General features: G+C 55.2%; 1 protein-coding gene across 1 annotated transcript in view; it reads right to left on the bottom strand.

Moving 5' to 3' along the window:
• Positions 1-291: 291 nt before the first annotated feature.
• Positions 292-24591, bottom strand: part of LOC144955342 (guanine nucleotide-binding protein G(q) subunit alpha-like) — a 37483-nt gene continuing 13183 nt past the window's right edge. The window contains exons 3-9 of the mRNA XM_078885592.1: positions 23626-23726; positions 23108-23262; positions 21477-21605; positions 14865-14994; positions 14441-14594; positions 9964-10210; positions 292-346 (exon numbers count right to left, since the gene is read on the bottom strand). Coding sequence (XP_078741718.1) covers positions 292-346; positions 9964-10210; positions 14441-14594; positions 14865-14994; positions 21477-21605; positions 23108-23262; positions 23626-23726 — 971 coding nt within the window. The remainder of the gene's footprint in view (positions 347-9963; positions 10211-14440; positions 14595-14864; positions 14995-21476; positions 21606-23107; positions 23263-23625; positions 23727-24591) is intronic.

Raw genomic sequence — 24591 nt, 5'->3', positions numbered from 1 at the left:
TGCGTGGCCACAAATTAGTAATTCATCCACCGATGTCAACAGGGGCTCCGTAATTTTCTAGTGATTACATTATATTGGTATATTTTATTTTAATCATTTCTTTTAAAACTTTCTTAACATTCATTTTTTTCTCGATACGAGAGGTACCGGATCTGCTCAAGTAAGTCCCGGAACGCAGGCAAGCCAACACGCCGGCACAAAGTAAGCACAAAAAAGTATAGAAAAAATATGATGATGTGACTGAAGGCAGCGAAAGCCCCGACAGTGGCCAGCAGCATTTGAACCCCGTGGTCACACAATGACGCTCCCACAAATAGTCCTCTCCTCTCCCTCTGTCGGCTCTCCACTGTGCGCGCACCAGAGCGCGTCAAAGCGCAGATCCACAGCTCATCCCGGCTCAGATCCCCGTGCTTTGAGCAGAGAAACGTGTATAGTAGCAGCCGCTACAGCTGTGTCTGCCTGTGACTGGGGTGTGGGGACGAAATCTGATGGGAACGCATTACACCCCCCCCCCCCCCATAATCTACGCACCTGTTGTTACCGGAAAAAAGCGGAAATGACGTGCATTTGCGGAAATGACGTCTCCGTGCGTCGCTGGTTGGCTAAACACGTGACTGAAACTTTATTGCGTGAGCGGCAGCAAGTGGAATGAATATAGAGCTTGTCACACAGCCCCAATCTTGTCTTTTTCAAAGCCTGCAGTGAAGAGAAAGGTTGGTGATGAGCAGAGACAATTTCAGGAAAAGTGGCAGATGCAATATTTCTTTGTTGAGCACATGAGCACCCCGACGTGTCTTATTTGTACAGAAAAAGTTGCGGTGCACAAGGAATACAACCTCAAACGTCATTACTCAACTAGACATGCTGAGGAGTATGCAAAATACCAGGGAGATGAGAAAGCCAACCGGGTTGCCAATCTTAAAACATGTCTACCGAGGCAACAAAATGTCTTCAAGAAAGCAACCAAAGAGAATAATGCAGCAGTCGAAGTAAACTACGTGGTTAGTGAGATGATTGCTAAGGCAGGAAAGCCATTCACAGAAGTGCATCTTACAGGCTGCAAGTATAGTCTGTCTGGAAAAGAAAGGTCAGTTTAGCAACATCAGCCTTTCTGCTAACACCGTGGCAGAGCGCATTTCTCACCTGTCAAGTGACATTTATGATCAACTGCGTGAGAAAGCCACATTTTTCAATGCATACTCAGTCGCTCTTGACGAGAGTTCAGACATCACTGACACTGCCCAGCTCACAATATGTGTCCGTAGGTGTTGATGACAAATTTGAAGTGATGGAGGAGTTGCTCACAGTTATTCCAATGCATGGCCACACCACCGCTCAGGAGATATTTTGCCAGCTGTGTGATGCCATTGTGAATGCCGGTTTGCCATGGAAGAAGTTTGTTGGAATAACAACCGACGGATCGCCATCAATGACAGAGAGGAAACATGGACTGGTGGCACTTGTTCAAAGAAAACTAGAAGAGGAAGGTGTGGAGGAGGCCATTGCTCTGCACTGCATCATCCATCAGCAGGCCCTTTGCAGCAAATGCCTGAAGTTTGACAATGTGATGTCTGTTGTTGTGAAATGCATGAACCAAATCAGATCCAGGGGCTTAAAGCACCAGATGTTCCGTACTTTTTTTTAGAGAAAATGGAGTTAGAATATGAGAATGTGCTCTACTTCACCGAGGTACGTTGGCTCTGCAGGGGAAACGTCTTGAAGATATTTTTTGAGTTGAGAGCAGAAGTGAAAGCCTTCATGGAGAAGGATGGGGTGGCTGTTCCTGTGCTAAGTGATCCCAAATGGTTCATGGACTTCGCTTTTCTTGTTGACATCACGCATGAGCTGAATGTACTGAACAAGAAGTTACAAGGCCAGGGGCAGCTCGTCAGTGCTGCCTATGAGAACGTGAGAGCATTCTCCACAAAACTTGTGTTATGGAAAGCCCAGCTTTCTCCGACAAACCTTTGCCATTTCCCAGCATGCAAGGCACTCCTGAATGCAGGCAACACCATTCAGTGGTGAGAAGTATGTTGATGCCATTTTGAGGCTACAGGAGGAATTTGATCACAGATTTGCAGACTTCAAGACGCACAGAGCCACTTTTCAAATTTGTGCAGATCCCTTCTCCTTTGATGTGCAAGATGCCCCTCCTGTGCTTCAAATGGAGGTCATTGACCTGCAGTGCAACTCTGACCTCAAAGCCAAGTTCAGGGAGGTGAGTGGAAAAGAAGACGAGCTTGGGCAATTTTTGCGATAATTGAACCCCAGCTTCCCTGAGCTTTCCCGAATGTTCAAGCGTACCACATATTTGTGTGAAAAGCTCTTCTCCGCCTTGAACTTCAAGAAGTCCAAGTACAGGTCCAGACTTACTGATGATCATCTTCAAGCCATACTGAGGGTCTCAACTGCTTCCTCCCTCAAGCCAAATGTGGCTCAGCTATGTGAGAGGAAGCGCTGCCAGGTCTCCGGCAGCAAGAAGTAGGCAAGAGAAGCCATGTTCATAAGAACCGTCCATGTTCTTCAATATTCTATTCATGTTCAGAAGAACCCATTGAAGTTAAATAACTGTTAGTAATGACATTTGAGAAGTTTGGATTTTTTTAGCAAAGTTTTTTTTGTGGAATACCTGATGCGGCCCAGCCTCACCCAAATACTGCCTCCAGCGGGCACCAGGTAATTTGAGTTTGAGACCCCTGATCTACATCAATAGACCTCCTTTGCTAGTACCAACATATAATCGGGGTTTTTCCCTTTTTTCTGGCAACAAAACTGCATTAACCACGATACTTGCGGTCAAATTGTAAACAAAAAAACACACTGGTGTGGACAAATCCGTTTCAGTTTCAAGGACAATGCATGTATGATCATAGTGTGTTTTTTGTTGTTTGCATTTTGACCGCAAGTATTGTGGTTAATGGCACACGTGATTCCTGCCACTGCAATTTAGTGGCCTAAAATAAAAATGTTTCGCTCCGGATGATTGCTGAAAAGTATGATCTGTGTTCTAGATTTAAAGCTTTCGTGACTGCAAGGATTCATATTCTTAGGTTTTTTCGGTAAAGTCGCGTAGTAGCTCTTGCAATCTCTCATTTACTCGATACAGCTGTCGTGGCTGTGACGGTTCCACCTGAAGACGGAAGCTTGTGTTGCCTCCGAAACGTCGTGATTTTTATTTTATTTTACTTTTATTAATTTTTATGTTTTACCTACCTGGTGACTTTACCGAAAAAACCTAAGAATATGATCTGTGTTTTGATTTAATGTGCTGATCTTAAAGGTGCATTGAAACATCTTGATACTCCGACTGATGCTCCTGCTGTTGTGGATTGACTCATGCAGCCAGCTATGGGCTGCAGGGTTTTGGTAGTACATGTTGTTCATGTCGTTTTTTGTGAAAATTCGGTCACAGTTCCTATGACCTGCACTGTTTCATTGCTTTCATGGCTTTATTTTGGTGATTTTCGAAAAGTTTTTTGGTTTGGCCACGTTTGTGTTGTTGTAGTACAGAGTTAGACTGATGGCCTTAATCTAAGTTGTCTTGTGGTTGTTGTTGTTGTTGTTTGACTTTTATGGCTTTATTTTGGTTATTTTCGAAAAGTGTTTTGGTTTGGCCACGTTTGTGTTGTTGTAGTACAGAGTTAGACTGATGGCCTTAATCTAAGTTGTCTTGTGGTTGTTGTTGTTGTTGTTTGACTTGCATCCCACTCGGATTTTTGCACACAGCGTTGGTGTGTAACGGTGATTTTTTCTGCAATATTTTGCTATCTCTTCTTGGATTTTCTGTTTGCACTCAGTCACATATTCACTACAAGATGTTTTCTTGTTCATGTTTTTGTTTTCTGTTTGTTGCGGTTGCACCCGATTCAAGAGCCGAATGGCTCACAGGGCTCTATACCTAATAAATGAACTTGAAAACTTGAACTTGTAAAAGGTTTCAGTTTTGTTGCCAGAAAAAAGGGAAAAAACCCGACTATTATATTTTGGTACTGGCAAAGGAGGTCTAATGATGTAGAAGCAATGCATGCTCTGGGTGTTCGTTCCACAGATGAAGTGGGAGCAGATGTATCTTTGTCCTCCACCTCCTTCTCCACCTCCTTATCGTCCACCTCCTCCACCTCCTCCATCTCGACGTGGGGTTCATGGTGGCCGTGTGGGTGGATTGGTGGGTAGGGTTCACGATGGCCGGGTGGGTGGGGTTCGCGATGGCCGTGTCGGTGTGTGGGTGGATTGGTGGGTGGGGTTTACGATGGCTGTGTGGGTGGGTGGATTCACGATGGCCGTGTGGGTGGTGGGGTGTAGTTCACGATGGCCGTGTGGGTGTGTGGGGTTCACAATGGCCGTGTGGGTGGTGGGGTGTAGTTCACGGTGGCCGTGTGGGTGGGTGGGGTTCACGATGGCCGTGTGGGTGGTGGGGTTCACGGTGACCGTGTGGGTGGGTGGGGTTCACGACGGCCGTGTGGGTGGGTGGGGTTCACGATGGCCGTGTGGGTGGGTGGAATTCACGATGGCCGTGTGGGTGGGTGGGGCTCACGGTGGCCGTGTGGGTGGGTGGGGTTCACGATGGCCGTGTGGGTGGGTGGGGTTCACGATGGCCGTGTGGGTGGGTGGGGTTCACGATGGCCGTGTGGATGGGTGGGGTTCACGATGGCCGTGTGGATGGGTGGGGCTCACGATGGCCGTGTGGGTGGGTGGGGTTCACGATGGCCGTGTGGGTGGGTGGGGTTCACGATGACCGTGTGGGTGGGTGGGGTTCACGATGGCCGTGTGGGTGGGTGGGGTTCACGATGGCCGGGTGGGTGGGGTTCGCGATGGCTGTGTGGGTGGGTGGGGTTCACGGTGGCCGTGTGGGTGGGTGGGGTTCACGATGGCCGTGTGGGTGGGTGGGGTTCGCGGTGGCCGTGTGGGTGGGTGGGGTTCACGATGGCCGTGTGGGTGGGTGGGGTTCACGATGGCCGTGTGGGTGGGTGGGGTTCACGATGGCCGTGTGGGTGGGTGGGGTTCACGATGGCCGTGTGGGTGGGTGGGGTTCACGATGGCCGTGTGGGTGGGTGGGGTTCACGATGGCCGTGTGGGTGGGTGGGGTTCACGATGACCGTGTGGATGGGTGGGGTTCACGATGGCCGTGTGGGTGGGGTTCACGGTGGCCGTGTGGGTGGGTGGGGTTCACGGTGGCCGTGTGGGTGGGGTTCACGGTGGCCGTGTGGGTGGGTGGGGTTCACGATGACCGTGTGGGTGGGTGGGGTTCGCGGTGGCCGTGTGGGTGGGTGGGGTTCACGATGGCCGTGTGGGTGGATTGGTGGGTGGGGTTCACGATGGCCGTGTGGGTGGGTGGGGTTCACGATGACCGTGTGGGTGGGTGGGGTTCATGATGGCCGTGTGGGTGGGTGGGGTTCACAATGGCCGGGTGGGTGGATTGGTGGGTGGGGTTCACGATGGCCGTGTGGGTGGGGTTCACGATGGCCGGGTGGGTGGATTGGTGGGTGGGGTTCACGGTGGCCGTGTGGGTGGGTGGGGTTCACGGTGGCCGTGTGGGTGGGTGGGGTTCACGGTGGCCGTGTGGGTGGGTGGGGTTCACGATGGCCGTGTGGGTGGGTGGGGTTCACGATGGCCGTGTGGGTTGGTGGGGTTCACGATGACCGTGTGGGTGGGTGGGGTTCACGATGGCCGTGTGGGTGGGTGGGGTTCACGATGGCCGTGTGGGTGGATTGGTGGGTGGGGTTCACGATGGCCGTGTGGGTGGGTGGGGTTCACGATGACCGTGTGGGTGGGTGGGGTTCACGATGGCCGTGTGGGTGGGTGGGGTTCACAATGGCCGGGTGGGTGGATTGGTGGGTGGGGTTCACGATGGCCGTGTGGGTGGGGTTCACGATGGCCGGGTGGGTGGATTGGTGGGTGGGGTTCACGGTGGCCGTGTGGGTGGGTGGGGTTCACGGTGGCCGTGTGGGTGGGTGGGGTTCGCGGTGGCCGTGTGGGTGGGTGGGGTTCACGATGGCCGTGTGGGTGGGTGGGGTTCGCGGTGACCGTGTGGGTGGGGTTCACGGTGGCCGTGTGGGTGGGTGGGGTTCACGATGGCCGTGTGGGTGGGTGGGGTTCGCGATGGCCGTGTGGGTGGGTGGGGTTCACGATGGCCGTGTGGGTGGGTGGGGTTCACGATGGCCGTGTGGGTGGGTGGGGTTCACGGTGGCCGTGTGGGTGGGTGGGGTTCGCGGCGGCCGTGTGGGTGGGTGGGGTTCACGATGCCCGTGTGGGTGGGTGGGGTTCACGATGACCGTGTGGGTGGGTGGGGTTCACGGTGGCCGTGTGGGTGGGTGGGGTTCACGGTGGCCGTGTGGGTGGGTGGGGTTCACGATGGCCGTGTGGGTGGGTGGGGTTCGCGGTGGCCGTGTGGGTGGGTGGGGTTCACTGTGACCGTGTGGGTGGGTGGGGTTCACGGTGGCCGTGTGGGTGGGTCGGGTTCACGGTGGCCGTGTGGGTGGGTGGGGTTCGCGGTGGCCGTGTGGGTGGGTGGGGTTCACGGTGGCCGTGTGGGTGGGTGGGGTTCACGATGACCGTGTGGGTGGGTGGGGTTCACGGTGGCCGTGTGGGTGGGTGGGGTTCACGGTGGCCGTGTGGGTGGGTGGGGTTCGCGGCGGCCGTGTGGGTGGGTGGGGTTCACGATGGCCGTGTGGGTGGGTGGGGTTCGCGGTGGCCGTGTGGGTGGGTGGGGTTCACTGTGACCGTGTGGGTGGGTGGGGTTCACGGTGGCCGTGTGGGTGGGTCGGGTTCACGGTGGCCGTGTGGGTGGGTCGGGTTCACGGTGGCCGTGTGGGTGGGTGGGGTTCGCGGTGGCCGTGTGGGTGGGTGGGGTTCACGGTGGCCGTGTGGGTGGGTGGGGTTCACGGTGGCCGTGTGGGTGGGTGGGGTTCACGATGGCCGTGTGGGTGGGTGGGGTTCACGATGGCCGTGTGGGTGGGTGGGGTTCACGATGGCCGTGTGGGTGGGTGGGGTTCACGATGGCCGTGTGGGTGGGTGGGGTTCACGGTGGCCGTGTGGGTGGGGTTCACGGTGGCCGTGTGGGTGGGTGGGGTTCACGATGGCCGTGTGGGTGGATTGGTGGGTGGGGTTCACGATGGCCGTGTGGGTGGGTGGGGTTCACGATGACCGTGTGGGTGGGTGGGGTTCACGATGGCCGTGTGGGTGGGTGGGGTTCACAATGGCCGGGTGGGTGGATTGGTGGGTGGGGTTCACGATGGCCGTGTGGGTGGGGTTCACGATGGCCGGGTGGGTGGATTGGTGGGTGGGGTTCACGGTGGCCGTGTGGGTGGGTGGGGTTCGCGGTGGCCGTGTGGGTGGGTGGGGTTCGCGGTGGCCGTGTGGGTGGGTGGGGTTCACGATGGCCGTGTGGGTGGGTGGGGTTCGCGGTGACCGTGTGGGTGGGGTTCACGGTGGCCGTGTGGGTGGGTGGGGTTCACGATGGCCGTGTGGGTGGGTGGGGTTCGCGATGGCCGTGTGGGTGGGTGGGGTTCGCGGTGGCCGTGTGGGTGGGTGGGGTTCACGATGGCCGTGTGGGTTGGTGGGGTTCACGATGGCCGTGTGGGTGGGTGGGGTTCGCGGCGGCCGTGTGGGTGGGTGGGGTTCACGATGGCCGTGTGGGTGGGTGGGGTTCACGGTGGCCGTGTGGGTGGGTGGGGTTCACGATGGCCGTGTGGGTGGGTGGGGTTCACGGTGGCCGTGTGGGTGGGTGGGGTTCACGGTGGCCGTGTGGGTGGGTGGGGTTCGCGGCGGCCGTGTGGGTGGGTGGGGTTCACGGTGGCCGTGTGGGTGGGTGGGGTTCACGGTGGCCGTGTGGGTGGGTGGGGTTCACGGTGGCCGTGTGGGTGGGTGGGGTTCACGATCGCCGTGTGGGTGGGTGGGGTTCGCGGTGGCCGTGTGTGTGGGTGGGGTTCGCGGTGGCCGTGTGGGTGGGTGGGGTTCACAATGGCCGTGTGGGTGGGTGGGGTTCACGATGGCCGTGTGGGTGGATTGGTGGGTGGGGTTCACGGTGGCCGTGTGGGTGGGTGGGGTTCACGATGGCCGTGTGGGTGGGTGGGGTTCACGATGGCCGTGTGGGTGGGTGGGATTCACGATGGCCGTGTGGGTGGGTGGGGTTCACGGTGGCCGTGTGGGTGGGTGGGATTCACGATGGCCGTGTGGGTGGGTGGGGTTCACGATGGCCGTGTGGGTGGGTGGGGTTCACGATGGCCGTGTGGGTGGGTGGGGTTCACGATGGCCGTGTGGGTGGGTGGGATTCACGATGGCCGTGTGGGTGGGTGGGATTCACGATGGCCGTGTGGGTGGGTGGGATTCACGATGGCCGTGTGGGTGGGTGGGGTTCACGGTGACCGTGTGGGTGGGTGGGGTTCGCGACGGCCGTGTGGGTGGGTGGGGTTCGCGATGGCCGTGTGGGTGGGTGGGGTTCACGATGGCTGTGTGGGTGGGTGGGGTGCACGGTGACCGTGTGGGTGGGTGGGGTTCGCGACGGCCGTGTGGGTGGGTGGGGTTCGCGATGGCCGTGTGGGTGGGTGGGGTTCGCGATGGCCGTGTGGATGGGTGGGGTTCACGATGGCCGTGTGGGTGGGTGGGGTTCACGGTGACCGTGTGGGTGGGTGGGGTTCACGATGGCTGTGTGGGTGGGTGGGGTTCACGGTGACCGTGTGGGTGGGTGGGGTTCACGGTGGCCGTGTGGGTGGGTGGGGTTCACTGTGGCCGTGTGGGTGGGTGGGGTTCACGGTGGCCTTGTGGGTGGGTGGGGTTCACTGTGGCCGTGTGGGTGGGTGGGGTTCACGGTGGCCGTGTGGGTGGGTGGGGTTCACGGTGGCCGTGTGGGTGGGTGGGGTTCACGGTGGCCTTGTGGGTGGGTGGGGTTCACTGTGGCCGTGTGGGTGGGTGGGGTTCACGGTGGCCGTGTGGGTGGGTGGGGTTCGCGACGGCCGTGTGGGTGGGTGGGGTTCACGGTGGCCGTGTGGGTGGGTGGGGTTCACGGTGGCCTTGTGGGTGGGTGGGGTTCACGATGGCTGTGTGGGTGGGTGGGGTTCACGGTGGCCTTGTGGGTGGGTGGGGTTCACGATGGCTGTGTGGGTGGGTGGGGTTCGCGGCGGCCGTGTGGGTGGGTGGGGTTCACGGTGGCCGTGTGGGTGGGTGGGGTTCACGGCGGCCGTGTGGGTGGGTGGGTGGGGTTCACGGTGACCGTGTGGGTGGGTGGGGTTCGCGACGGCCGTGTGGGTGGGTGGGGTTCGCGATGGCCGTGTGGGTGGGTGGGGTTCACGATGGCTGTGTGGGTGGGTGGGGTTCACGGTGACCGTGTGGGTGGGTGGGGTTCGCGACGGCCGTGTGGGTGGGTGGGGTTCGCGATGGCCGTGTGGGTGGGTGGGGTTCGCGATGGCCGTGTGGGTGGGTGGGGTTCACGATGGCCGTGTGGGTGGGTGGGGTTCGCGATGGCTGTGTGGGTGGGTGGGGTTCACGGTGGCCTTGTGGGTGGGTGGGGTTCACGATGGCTGTGTGGGTGGGTGGGGTTCACGGTGGCCTTGTGGGTGGGTGGGGTTCACGGTGGCCTTGTGGGTGGGTGGGGTTCGCGATGGCTGTGTGGGTGGGTGGGGTTCACGGTGGCCTTGTGGGTGGGTGGGGTTCACGATGGCTGTGTGGGTGGGTGGGGTTCACGATGGCCGTGTGGATGGGTGGGGTTCACGATGGCTGTGTGGGTGGGTGGGGTTCACGGTGGCCTTGTGGGTGGGTGGGGTTCACGATGGCTGTGTGGGTGGGTGGGGTTCACGGTGGCCTTGTGGGTGGGTGGGGTTCACGGTGGCCTTGTGGGTGGGTGGGGTTCACGATGGCTGTGTGGGTGGGTGGGGTTCGCGGCGGCCGTGTGGGTGGGTGGGGTTCACGGTGAGGTTTAACGTCGGGCCTAGTCGAGCCTACCATGGGCAGGTGCATCTCATGTTGCACCGCATGATGACCTCTCTGATGCTCGTGAAGATGCAACGGATGTTCTGGGTGTCCGTCCCGCAGGTGAAGTGGGAGTAGATGTGTCTGCCACCTCCTCCACATCCTCCTCCTCCACCTCCTCCACCTCCTCCACCTCCTCCACCTCCTCCTCCTCCGACCTCCTCCTCATCCTCCCCGGGCTCCCGGTTGAGATCCAGGAACATCTTCCGGATGAACTGTCTGGCGGCTTCGGGGTCATTTTTGGGACCTGGCAGGGGGAGGGGGTGGTGGAGTAGATGGTGGAGGTGGTGGTGGTGGTGGAGGTGGAGTTGGAGGTGGTGGAGTAGATGGTGGAGGTGATGGTGGAGGTGGTGGTGGAGGTGATGAAAGAGTTTAAGGTGGTGGAGTAGATGGTGGAGGTGGTGGAAGAGGAGGTGGTGGTGGTGGTGGAGGTGGAGTTGGAGGTGGTGGAGTAGATGGTGGAGTAGATGGTGGAGGTGGTGGAAGAGGAGGTGGTGGTGGAGTAGATGGTGGAGGTGGTGCAAGAGGAGGTGGTGGTGGTGGTGGAGGTGGAGTTGGAGGTGGTGGAGTAGATGGTGGAGGTGATGGTGGAGGTCGTGGAAGAGGAGAAGGTGGTGGAGTAGATGGTGGAGGTGGTGCAAGAGGAGGTGGTGGTGGTGGAGGTGGAGTTGGAGGTGGTGGAGTAGATGGTGGAGGTGATGGTGGAGGTCGTGGAAGAGGAGAAGGTGGTGGAGTAGATGGTGGAGGTGGTGCAAGAGGAGGTGGTGGTGGTGGTGGAGGTGGAGTTGGAGGTGGTGGAGTAGATGGTGGAGGTGATGGTGGAGGTCGTGGAAGAGGAGGCGGTGGTGGTGGTGGAGGTGGAGTTGGAGGTGGTGGAGTAGATGGTGGAGGTGGTGGTGGTAGTGGTGGTGGAGGAGTTGGAGGTGGTGGAGTAGATGGTGGAGGTGGTGGTGGAGGTGGTGGAAGAGGAGGCGGTGGTGGAGTAGATGGTGGAGGAGTAGATGGTGGAGTAGATGGTGGAGGTGGTGGAGGAGTTTAAGGTGGTGGAGTAGATGGTGGAGGTAGTGGTGGAGGTGATGAAAGAGTTTAAGGTGGTGGAGTAGATGGTGGAGGTGGTGGAAGAGGAGGTGGAGGAAGAGGAGAAGGTGGTGGAGGTGGTTGTGGTGGTGAAGGTGATAGAGGTGGTGGTGGAGATGGTAGTTGGTAGTCGATGTGGTGGTGGTGGTGGTGGAGGTGGTGGTGCAGGTAGTGGTGGCTGAGGTGGTGGTGGTGGTGGTGGTGGAGGGGGTGGTGGAGGTGATGGAGAAGATGGTGGTGAATGAGGTGGTACTGGAGGTGGTGGTTGAGATGCAGATGGTGGTGGTGGTGGTGCTTGAGGCACAAGTGGTGGTGGAGGTGATGTAGGTGTTGGTGGAGTTGTTGGAGGAGTTGGAAGTGGTGGTGATGATGAAGGTTGCATTCATCAGCATCGTCAGCAGAAGCCTCTGGTCTCTCAAGGGGTTCACGATGGCCGTGTGGGTTGGTGGGTTAGTGGATGGTTGGCTGGATGGGTAGGTGGTAGGTGGGTGGGTGGGTAGGTGGGTGGGTAGGTGGGTGGGTGGCTAGGTGGGTGGCGAGTGGGTGGGTGGGTTCACGATGGCCGTGTGGGTTGGTGGGTTAGTGGATGGTTGGCTGGATGGGTAGGTGGTAGGTGGGTGGGTGGGTAGGTGGGTGGGTAGGTGGGTGGGTGGCTAGGTGGGTGGCGAGTGGGTGGGTGGGTTCACGATGGCCGTGTGGGTTGGTGGGTTAGTGTATGGTTGGCTGGATGGGTAGGTGGTAGGTGGGTGGGTGGGTAGGTGGGTGGATGGGTAGGTGGGTGGGTGGGTAGGTTCACGATGGCAGTGTGTGTTCGTGGGTGATTTGGTGGTTTGGTGGGTAGGTGGGTAGGTGGGTGGGTGGGTAATGGGTGGGTATGGCAGTGGGTAGGCGGGTTCACGATGGTTGTGTGGGTTGGTAGGTGGTGGATGGGTTGGTAGGTAGGTGCGTTTATGATGTCCATGTGACAATGAGGAGGCTTACCGCAGCCTTCACTCAGAGGTTCGGAGAGCCGTGTGGTGCTGTAAGTATGGGTGGTGGTCGCGGGTTGCTGAGGAGATGGAGTCTGCCTCATTGGCCCGCGATCACAAATCACTTTTTAACTCCATCAAAAAAGTAACCTGCAGCATCACGCCTATCACCATCATTAGGGGAAAGAACGGTGATCCAAGTTTGCAGATTCGCTGAGAATCTGAGGTCCTGGGGGAGGGGAAATCTTTCAGCCCTGAAAAGATCATGGGGCAAAGTGGGGATGACCCTGCTGAGGCTGCGGTGCCTTCAATATTGAAAGTCACCCCCTGTGAGTGGCTGGCTGAGGTGCCATCTGTTGAGGAAGTACTGAGGGCGATCCGGAGTCTGAGACCAGGAAAGGCACTGGGCAGAGATGATCTCCCAAGCGAGATGCTGAGGGAGGGTGGCGTTTGTGCACAGACTGCCCTATATGACATCATAACAACAGTCTGGACCACCGGACGGGTTCCGCAGGATTGGATGGATGCCCTGGTGGTCCCCCTCTTTAAGAAGGGGGACCGCACAGACTGTAACAACTACAGGGGCATCTCACTCCTCAGTGTGAGGTCGGGAAAGGTCTTGGCAAGGATTATTCAACATCGCCTTGCTAGGCACGCTGAGGAGAGGCTTTCGGAGCCCCAATGCGGTTTCAGGAAAGGGCGGTCCTGCACAGATGCCATACTTTCTGTCCGTCTGCTACAGCAGAGGTGTAGGGAATTCCAACAAGACCGACATCTCTGCTTTATTGACCTGGTCAAGGCCTATGATCTTATCAGTAGGCCTGGGCTCTGGGTTGTTCTTCGTGCTTTCGGAGTCCCTGACCCTCTGCTCACGATCATTAAGGACCTTCATGATGGTGAGCGGGCCTGGGTAAAACTACGTGGCCGGGAGTCGGAGCCATTCCCTGTTCACCTTGGGGTGCGACAGGGATGTCCTCTGGCTCCCACATTATTTAACATATTTTTCAACCACGTAGTTCGTGAAGCCTTCGATGGCTGTACCGGAGGAATTTTAATCTGGTACAGATACAATGGGAGGCTGATCGATGCCCAGGTATGGTCAAGGGATAGCTCCCTTTTGGTCAAGCATGCTATGTATGCTGATGATTTGGTGAAGCACTGCTGCTGAACCTGGAGCGTGCCACTAAAAGGTGGGGCCTTACTAGGAGCCCTAAGCACCTGCCTGGGTATTTTGTACCATCGGACACTCCACCCCCACAACTCCCAATCGGTGATGGGGCAGTTGTGGAGAGAGTGGAGAGTTTCCCATACCTGGGCAGTGTGCTCATGACCGGCTCCGGTTTGGCAGCAGAGGTCTCACTCCGAATCAGTCGAGCGACATTATTTTTTCATCGGCTGTGTAATGCTATTTTAAAGCTACCTGGTCTGTCGCTCCACACAAATCTTCGGGTCTTATCGGCCACGGTCATTCCCTCCCTTCTCTGCGCTTGCGAAACGTGGACCCCCCCTAATGGAACATCTTCGCTGGTTGGAAACATTTAGGCTGGCCTGCCTACGATCCATTCTGGATTTAACCAGGCTGGATTGTGTGAGGAGCTCACAAATACTTGAAACATTTGGACAAATTCCCATCGGTGAGCTCCTCCGGCAGGCAAGGCTACGTTGGCTGGGTCATGTAGCCCACATGCCCAGCCACCGCATGCCTAAACAGCTTTTGTTCGGCTGGATCGAGGGGGCTAAACGGGCACGGCATGGGCTAGAGAAGAGATGGAGTGATGTGGTACAGGAGGACGTGGAGCTGAGTGGACTTGCCGATGACTGGTACCAGCAGTGTCAAGATCGGCCTCAGTGGAGGAGGCTCGTGAAGGACGCTACTGGGCAGTTGGAGGCAGTCGCCCTCCAACAACAATGGAGGGCGGAGGAGCGACGCTCACAACAACGAGTGGAGCGCCGGGTGGCTAAAGCACAGCAAGTTGGTACAGTAGGGGGCACAAGTGGTGCATCAGCCAATCGTCTCAGTCAGTCGACGCATTGCACCTCCTGGGTCTTCCCTGTGACCTCCTGCCAGCGGGCGTTCAGCACTTCACGTGGCCTCAAGGTGCGCATGGCCTGGCACAAGCGCCTTGGTGACATCACCGCCACTTAGTGGCGATTGGCGGTTGTTGTTGTTGTCCAGGTGAGTGTCTTGGTGGGTGTCAAGGGGGATGGGTGGGTAGGCGAGTGGGCAGGCACGTTCCTGACGGCCGGGTGGGTTGGTGGCTTGGTGGGTGGGTGTCTAGGTGGGTGTCTAGGTGGGTGTCTAGGTGGGTTGGTGTCTAGGTGGGTGGTTATGTGGTTGTGTCGGTGGGTGGGTGTCTAGGTGGGTGGGTGGCAAGGTAGGTGGGTGGGTGGGTAGGCAGGAGGGTTCGCGACGGCCGCCTCCCGCTGCTCACCTTTGAACTGTGGGAAGTAGTCGGCGAGGTGCGACTTGGAAATTTTCTCCTCCAGGAGGTCGTTCTTGTTGAGGAAGAGAATCACCGACGCCATGTCGAACCACGGGTACGAGACGATCAGCCGGAACAGCGACTTGCTCTCCTCCAACCGGTTCTACCACGAGGTGGAGGGGGTAGACACGGGGAGCGGGGAGTGAGTGACTCCACTGGGGGGAGGGTGGACTATGGGGTGGACTTGTCGAACCACGGATACGAGACGATCAGCCGAAACAGCGACTTGCTCCCCTCCAATCGGTTCTACCACGAGGTGGAGGGGGGTGGGGGGGGAGATACGGGGAGCGGGGAGTGAGTGACTCCACTGGGGGGAGGGTGGACTATGGGGTGGACTGTCTATAGAGGATCTCTGTCGAGGGGGTGGACCCACCACGTAGTCGCTCTCCGCCAGCACCTGGTCGTACTCGCTGAGGGCAGCGAAGAAAAGGATGCAATGGACATCCTCGAAGCAGTGGATCCACTTCCTGCGCTCGCTCCTCTGTCCACCCACGTCCACCATCCTGGCCAGTAGCAGCAGCAGCAGTATCATCATCAGTAGTAGTATCATCATCATCATCAGTACCATCATCAGTAGTAGTATCATCATCAGCAGCAGTATCATCATCAGTAGTAGTATCATCATCATCATCATCAGTACCATCATCAGTAGTAGTATCATCATCAGCAGCAGTATCATCATCAGTAGTAGTATCATCATCATCATCAGTACCATCATCAGTAGTAGTATCATCATCAGTAGTAGTATCATCATCATCATCATAAGTAGTAGTATCATCATCATCATAAGTAGTAGTATCATCATCATCATCAGTACCATCATCATCATCAGTAGTAGTATCATCATCAGTAGTAGTATCATCATCATCAGTTGTAGTACCATCATTATTATCAGTAGTAGTATCATCATCATCATCAGTACCATCATCATCAGTAGTAGTATCATCATCAGTTGTAGTACCATCATCAGCAGCAGTAGTATCATCATCAGTTGTAGTACCATCATCATCATCAGTAGTATCATCATCAGTAGTAGTATCATCATCATCAGTAGTAGTATAATCATCAGTAGTAGTATTATCATCATCAGTAGGAGTAACATTATCATCATCATCATCAGTATCATCATCATCATCCCGATTATTCTGAACCATTTATATCGGACACCGACGCTTGCAGCAACACGGCGATTGCAGCGTGATGTCCCAAAAGATTGATGGCGTTGAAAGGGTCGTTGCTTATGATGGCAGCGCTTCGTCTCCTGCTGAGCAACGTTACTGTGTAACCCCACGTGACTTGCTGCCCATTGTATTTTTCATTCAACAGCACAGGCCGTACCTGTGTAACAATGGTCGTGGAATCTACTTCTGGAATCCTGGACCACGTGGGGCAGCCCGGACCACGTGGTGCAGCCTGGACCACGTGGGCAGGCTGGACCACGTGGTGCAGCCTGGACCACGTGGGCAGCCCGGACCACGTGGGCAGCCCGGACCACGTGGGCAGCCCGGACCACGTGGGCAGCCCGGACCACGTGGGCAGCCTGGACCACGTGGGCAGCCTGGACCACGTGGGCAGCCTGAACCACGTGGGCAGGCTGGACCACGTGGGCAGGCTGGACCACGTGGGCAGCCTGGACCACGTGGGCAGCCCGGACCACGTGGGCAGCCCGGACCACGTGGGCAGCCCGGACCACGTGGGCAGCCTGGACCACGTGGTGCAGCCTGGACCACGTGGGCAGCCTGGACCACGTGGGCAGCCTGGACCACGTGGGCAGCCCGGACCACGTGGGCAGCCTGGACCACGTGGGCAGCCCGGACCACGTGGGCAGCCCGGACCACGTGGGCAGCCTGGACCACGTGGGCAGCCCGGACCACGTGGGCAGCCCGGACCACGTGGGCAGCCCGGACCACGTGGGCAGCCTGGACCACGTGGGCAGCCTGGACCACGTGGGCAGCCTGGACCACGTGGGCAGCCTGGACCCCGCTCCAGCGTGGCCTCTCACCCTCCGTTCGTTCCAGATCTGACCACGTGTCGTTCGTCTCCACCCCTATTTAATAACCGGGTCACGTGGTGCCTTTCCACCAATCCTGGTTAGCCTCCGTGGAATCTTCCAGACTCCACCGTAGGCTCCCGGGACCACGCCCCTGACTCGTCTCCCCATTGGCTGTGGCCAAAGCCAGCAGAACCAATCCCCATAGATGTCACCTTTCCATGACGTCAGGGCCACGCCCCTGACTCGTCTCCCCATTGGCTGTGGCCAAAGCCAGCAGAACCAATCCCCATAGATGTCACCTTTCCATGACGTCAGGGCCACGCCCCTGACTCGTCTCCCCATTGGCTGTGGCCAAAGCCAGCAGAACCAATCCCCATAGATGTCACCTTTCCATGACGTCAGGGCCACGCCCCTGACTCGTCTCCCCATTGGCTGTGGCCAAAGCCAGCAGAACCAATCCCCATAGATGTCACCTTTCCATGACGTCAGGGCCACGCCCCTGACTCGTCTCCCCATTGGCTGTGGCTAAAGCCAGCAGAACCAATCCTCTACTTGCAGCTGTCACCTTTCCATGACGTCAAGGCCACGCCCCCTAGACTTCTCCCCATTGGCTATGGGCCAGGACCGGCAGAGCCAATCATCGTGACGAGTTGTGATACGTCAGCGAGCCGGATACAGTGATACCTCGGTTCACGAACTTAATTCGTGAACTGACTCTGGTCGCAAACCGAATTGGTCGTGAACCGAGGCACATTTTCCCACAGGGTTCAATGTAAATCCGGTTAATCCGTTCTGACCTTTTTTTTTGGTTTTTGAAGCACAAAAATATGAAACAAATTACAATACACATTAGCACTGTACAGTATAGTAATGTATAAAGAGAGAACACTCACCTTGCTTGAGATGACTTCAGTAAGCACTCAAACGGGTGAACTGTACAATACAGTAAGTACAGTATTGTACAGTACAGTGCAGTACTGTATGTGCTAAAAAGCACACCAAAAAGCAAAAAGTCACTGAAAGTGTCTTCACAGCAGAGGTGGGACAAAGTCATTGTTATGCAAGTCCAAGTCGAGTCGCAAGTCATCAAATTCATGACTCGAGTCTGACTCGAGTCCAAGTCACATGACTCGAGTCCACATCTCATAGGTGGGACAAAGTCATTGTTATGCAAGTCCAAGTCGAGTCGCAAGTCATCAAATTCATGACTCGAGTCTGACTCGAGTCCAAGTCACATGACTCGAGTCCACATCTCATAGGTGGGACAAAGTCATTGTTATGCAAGTCCAAGTCGAGTCGCAAGTCATCAAATTCATGACTCGAGTCTGACTCGAGTCCAAGTCACATGACTCGAGTCCACACCTCTGCTTCACAGCACTCACAGTACTTCTTTCTGTGTCTCTTCTTCTCTCCACGATCTTCCTACAGGAAGTCACGACCACGTGACAGCCTGGAAATAGCATTAAAATGGCGGCGGCTCCTGTCCGTGAAACGAAGCGGAGTTCGTGAACCGGAGCATATTTTTATGAACTTTTCTGTTCGTGAACCGAGTTGTTCGTGAACCGAAGCGGAGTTCGTGAACCGGAGCATTTTGTTATGAACTTTTCTGTTCGTGAACCGAGTTGTTCGTGAACCGAAGCGGAGTTCGTGAACCGGAGCATTTTGTTATGAACTTTTCTGTTCATGAACCGAGTTGTTCGTGAACCGAAGCGGAGTTCGTGAACCGGAGCATTTTGTTATGAACTTTTCTGTTCATGAACCGAGTTGTTCGTGAACCGAAGCGGAGTTCGTGAACCGGAGCATTTTGTTATGAACTTTTCTGTTCGTGAACCGAGTTGTTCGTGAACCGAAGCGGAGTTCGTGAACCGGAGCATTTTGTTATGAACTTTTCTGTTCGTGAACCGAGTTGTTCGTGAACCGAAGTGGAGTTCGTGAACCGGAGCATATTTTTATGAACTTTTCTGTTCATGAACCGAGTTGTTCGTGAACCGAAGCGGAGTTCGTGAACCGGAGCATATTGTCATGAACTTTTCTGTTCATGAACCGAGTTGTTCGTGAACCGAAGCGGAGTTCGTGAACCGGAGCATTTTGTCATGAACTTTTCTGTTCATGAACCGAGTTGTTCGTGAACCGAAGCGGAGTTCGTGAACCGGAGCATATTGTCATGAACTTTTCTGTTCATGAACCGAGTTGTTCGTGAACCGAAGCGGAGTTCGTGAACCGGAGCATTTTGTTATGAACTTTTCTGTTCGTGAACCGAGTTGTTCGTGAACCGAAGCGGAGTTCGTGAACCGGAGCATTTTGTTATGAACTTTTCTGTTCATGAACCGAGTTGTTCGTGAACCGAAGCGGAGTTCGTGAACCGGAGCATTTTGTTATGAACTTTTCTGTTCGTGAACCGAGTTGTTCGTGAACCGAAGCGGAGTTCGTGAACCGGAGCATTTTGTTATGAACTTTTCTGTTCATGAACCGAGTTGTTCGTGAACCGAAGCGGAGTTCGTGAACCGGAGCATATTGTCATGAACTTTTCTGTTCATGAACCGAGTTGTTCGTGAACCGAAGCGGAGTTCGTGAACCGGAGCATTTTGTTATGAACTTTTCTGTTCATGAACCGAGTTGTTCGTGAACCGAAGCGGAGTTCGTGAACCGGAGCATTTTGTTATGAACTTTTCTGTTCATGAACCGAGTTGTTCGTGAACCGAAGCGGAGTTCGTGAACCGGAGCATATTGTCATGAACTTTTCTGTTCATGAACCGAGTTGTTCGTGAACCGAAGCGGAGTTCGTGAACCGGAGCATTTTGTTATGAACTTTTCTGTTCGTGAACCGAGTTGTTCGTGAACCAAGGTATCACTGTATATCCTCACATTACACATGTATCAAAGGGGCGATGCAGCATTATCTCTCTGGGAAAAACGGCCGGGGTCAAGGAGATGTGAGAGCGGATCGAAATCACAGATTCCCGCCAGACAAACGGCCAGGGGTCAGATAAGTTGATCAAAACGACAGATTGAGAAGGTTTCGATTTAAAGCTTTCGTGACTGCAGGGATTCATCTTTTTGGTTCTTTCGGTAAAGGCGTCACGTAGAAGGGAAGTAATAAAATAATAAAAATAAAACATTATAAAATAATTCTCACGACGTTTCGGCCACAACGCAAGCAGCCGTCCTCAGGTGAAGAACAGGTCTGTCCAGAAGACAGCGTCTGAATAAAACAGCGCACGTGCTTGGAGCATATATTTAAGCTGGGTTGGAAGGGGGGGAAAGGGCGCCTTGACAAAATAATTTGCATATCAAGAGGAATTCAGCATATGTATGGGAAATGCAAGTATGTGATTAGTACGGGCATAAGTAGTACTAATCACATACCTGCATTTAACCTAACAGTAAGGACCCTGGGTCCCAGCCTCCCTATCCAGGAACTATTCTCCCCTGACCAGTGGTCAGGGGAGAATAGGTCCTGGATAGGCAGGACCCTCAGTCCCAGCCTTCCAGCTAGGCCTTGGCATGGTAAGGTAAAAGTGTAAAAACAACGAGCCTACCTTTACCCTACCTTTCACCAGTACCACAATACAATCACTCTACCCTACCTCTTACCCTTTAGCAGGTAAGGTAAAAGGTAAAAAGCAACGAGCCTACCTTTTACCCTACCTTTCACCAGTACCACAATACAATCACTCTACCCTACCTCTTACCCTTTAGCAGGTAAGGTAAAAGGTAAAAACAACGAGCCTACCTTTTACCCTACCCTTTACCCTTACCCCTTGGCATGTCGACACCTTTACCCTTTTACCCTTTTACACGGTAAAAAGGGTACAATTACCTTACCTTGCCGAGGCCTACTACCAGCCCTTCTAAGGGTTGAGGCTCAGCATTACCAGTGGTCAGGGGAGAATAGGTCCTGGATAGGCATTAACTTTTCATTAAAAAAACAAAATTTTACTTTTTACCTACGTGACTTTACCGAAAAAACCTAACAGTAAGGACCCTGGGTCTCAGCCTCCCAGCCTTTCTAAGGGTTGAGGCTCAGAGTTCTAGTGGCCGGGGGAGAATAGGTCCTGGATAGGCATTAACTTTTCATTAAAAAATTTTTTTTTTACTTTTTTACCTACGTGACTTTACCGAAAAAAACCTAACAGTAAGGACCCTGGGTCCCAGCCTCCCAGCCCTTCTAAGGGTTGAGACTCAGCGTGACCAGTGGCCGGGCACCCACCGCTGGCTTGGTGGGTCAGCTAGCCTCCCCTAGATCCCAGCCGGAGGACGCAAGGTTAGCGGGTAGACTTGTGTGTAAGTCCCGTCAAGTTCGGAGGCTGTACCTCCCTAGCAGAGGTCGCAACCGGGTACCCGATACCCGTACCCTACCCGATACCCGGCTACCCGTACCCAGCCGGGTACAGGTACCCGTTTGCGACCCTGGTGCGGCCGGGTACGGGTACGGGTAGGCCGTGAGTCACTGGTGAGTCGCCGTTTGTCATTCATTTCCCAACGTCTTGTCTCTTCTCACAATTCAAGTTCCTAGAATCAACCCACTCGCGCCTGCAACATGGCTTCATCCCAGAGGTCGCAATCAGGTACCCGATACCCGTACCCTACCCGTACCCGGCCGGGTACGGGTAGGGTACGGGTACGGCCGGGTACGGGTACGGGTACCCGTTTGCGACCCTGGTGCGGCCGGGTACGGGTAAGGAATCAAAACCCGTTTGCGACCTCTGCTCCCTAGGGTAGCAAGTAGACCTGTGTGTAGGTCCCGTCAAGTTCGGAGGCTGTACCTCCTTAGGTTAGCGAGTAAAGGGACCGTATACCCCGTGTGTGTTAGGGACCATGTCGGAGCAAAGACAATGAACAGTGTGTCCGTGATTCAAGGCACTACAATGGTAATAGTGATGATGGTGGTGGTGATGGTGGTAATAGTGATGGTGGTGGTGATGGTGGTGATGGTGGTGGTGGTGGCGATGATCATGGTTGGTAGTGGTGGTGAGGAGGACATCTCCTGACCGGCATGGAAAGCTGTAGATGTTTACGGAGTACTCGACGATTCCCGTGGTCGGGACTCGGACTCGCAGGACGTCCTGCTCCGTGGGGACGTAGTCCTCAGCGGAGACACGAGACAGCGCGTCCAGGTAGCTGTGGGGACACGCGGAGACACGCGGTGAGACACGCAGAGAGACACGCAAAGAGACACACGGTGAGACACGGGGTGAGATAAAGAGAGACACGAGACAGCGCGTCCAGGTAGCTGTGGGGACACGCAGAGACACGCGGAGAGACACGCTGAGACACGGTGAGACACGGTGAGACACGCAGAGACACGCAGAGACACGGTGAGATACGGGGTGAGATAAAGAGAGACACGAGACAGCGCGTCCAGGTAGCTGTGGGGACACGCGGAGACACGCAGAGAGACACGCAGAGACACGGTGAGACACGAGACAGCGCGTCCAGGTAGCTGTGTGGGGACACGCAGAGACACGCGGAGAGATAAAGAGACACGTGGAGAGACACGGTGAGACACGCGGAGAAACACGGTGAGACACGCGGAGACACGCAGAGAGACACGGAGAGATAGAAAGAGACACGCAGAGAGACACGGTGAGATAAAGAGAGACACGGGGCAGCGCGTCCAGGTAGCTGTGTGGGGACACGCGGAGACACACGGAGAGACACGCGGTGAGATAAAGAGAGACACGGTGAGACACGCAGAGAGACACGTGGAGAGACACAATGAGACGCGGAGAGACACGGGGAGATAAAGAGAGACACGGTGAGATAAGGAGAGACCAGGAGAGTCATGCGGAGAGACACGCGGAGAGACACGCGGAGAGACACAATGAGACGCGGAGAGACACGGGGAGATAAAGAGAGACACGGTGAGATAAGGAGAAACAAGAAGAGACACGCAGAGAGACACGCGGAGATAAAGAGAGACACGGAGAGATAAAGAGAGACACGGAGAGATAAAGAGAGACACGGGGAGACACGCAGAGACACGCGGAGATAAAGAGAGACACGGTGAGATGAGGAGAGACAAGGAGAGTCATGCGGAGAGACACGCGGAGAGACACGGTGAGATAAAGAGAGACATGGGGAGACACGGGGAGACACAGGACAGCGCGTCCAGATAGCTGTGGGGACACGCGGAGACACGCGGAGAGACGCGGTGAGATAAAGATAGACACGGAGAGACACGCGGAGACACACAGACAGAGAGACACGGTGATACACACAGAGACAGAGAGACACACAGAGACAGAGAGACACACAGAGACACGGTGAGACACACAGAGACAGAGAGACACACAGAGACAGAGACACAGAGACACGGTGAGACACAGAGACACGGTGAGACACAGAGACACGGTGAGACACAGAGACACGGTGAGACACAAAGACATGGTGAGACACACAGAGACACACAGGTGCACCATCTAACTATTTGGCCGAGTCAGAGATCTGGAACTCCCTGCGGTAAGACACACACAGAGACACACAGAGAGACACACAGAGACAGAGAGACACACAGAGACAGAGAGACACACACACAGAGACACACACACAGAGACAGAGAGACACACAGAGACACACAGAGACACGGTGAGACACAGACACACACAGGGGCACCATCTCACTATTTGGCCGAGTCAGAGATCTGGAACTCCCTGCGGCGCGAGAAACTCTCCACGACTCCCACGTCGGCCCACAGGGAGGCGATGGCCGCCACCTCTGACCCCCCCAACGATCGTACCGCCTCCACGTCCAGAGATGCCACGTGGCGCGCATGCACCTGGAGGGGGGGGGAGATGGGGGGGGGATGTGAGTGAGTGAGTGGGTCAGTGGGTGGGTGAGTGAGTGAGTGGGTGAGTATGTGAGTGAGTGAGTGGGTGGGTGGGTGAGTGAGTGGGTGAGTGGGTGAGTGGGTGAGTGAGTGAGTGGGTGGGTGGGTGGGTGAGTGAGTGAGTGAGTGGGTGGGTGAGTGAGTGGGTGAGTATGTGAGTGAGTGGGTGAGTATGTGAGTGAGTGGGTGAGTATGTGAGTGAGTGGGTGAGTGATTGAGTGAATGGGTGAGTTAGTGGGTGAGTGAGTTAGTATGTGAGTGAGTGAGTGGGTGAGTGAGTGGAGGGTTTATGGGTAGGTTGAATGCTTGCACCTCATTGGCTGAGTCCCCATAGTTGATCATCAGCGTGGCCATGGCTCTCACCAAGGCCTGCATGGCCGTCACGATGTTCTGGTGGATGAACTTCGTGAACTCTGGGAACCACCAGCAGCATCATCATCAGGATTACCACCAACATCACCCACTCATCTGACACCAGTTGATGTACCCCACGGCAAGATATGGGGGGGTGTTTTACCACAGTAACTTCTTGACATGATGGTGCTGAGTTTGGTCACATGACCAACAAGTTCCGGGTTAAAGGTCTCTAAGCGACAAAATGGAGGCACAATTATTAGTGAGGACGGATGGATCTGTTCACTGCGGGACTTTAAGAAGCATTCACCATTGGAACCTCCTTTGCCAGTAGCAAAATATGATCATTGTTTTTACCCTTTTATCTGGAAACAAAACTGACACCTTTATTACAAGGAGTCATATTTGCATTGACCGCAATACCTGCGGTCGGAATGCAAAAAAAAAACACAACTCTGATAATGATGTCCTTGAAATTGAGTGTGGACCAATCAATTTCAAGGACATCATTATCAGAGTTGTGTTTTTTTTTGCATTCCGACCGCAGGTATTGCGGTCAATGCAAATATGACTCCTTGTACTAAAGGTGTCAGTTTTTTGCCAGATAAAAGGGTAAAAACAATGATAATTTAAGAAGCATTGTCTGTGAGTTCGTTCATGTTTCGATTTAAAGCTTTCGTGACTGCAGGGATTCATCTTCTTGGTTCTTTCGGGTAAAGTCACCACGTAGAAGGGAAATAATAAAATAATAAAAATAAAACACAATAAAATACAATTCTCACAGGTCTGTCGGAAAGACAGTGTCTGTTTTTTGTTTGTTGCGGTTGCACCCGATTCAAGAGCCGAATGGCTCACAGGGCTATACCTATTACATGAACTTGAACTGTTAACATTGCTTTTATGGCTTTATTTAGATTTCGAAAA

Source organism: Lampetra fluviatilis, unplaced genomic scaffold (genome assembly GCF_964198595.1).
Source record: "Lampetra fluviatilis unplaced genomic scaffold, kcLamFluv1.1 SCAFFOLD_208, whole genome shotgun sequence".
Taxonomy (NCBI): Eukaryota; Metazoa; Chordata; class Hyperoartia; order Petromyzontiformes; family Petromyzontidae; genus Lampetra; species Lampetra fluviatilis.
This window is presented reverse-complemented; position numbering and strand designations above follow the sequence as displayed.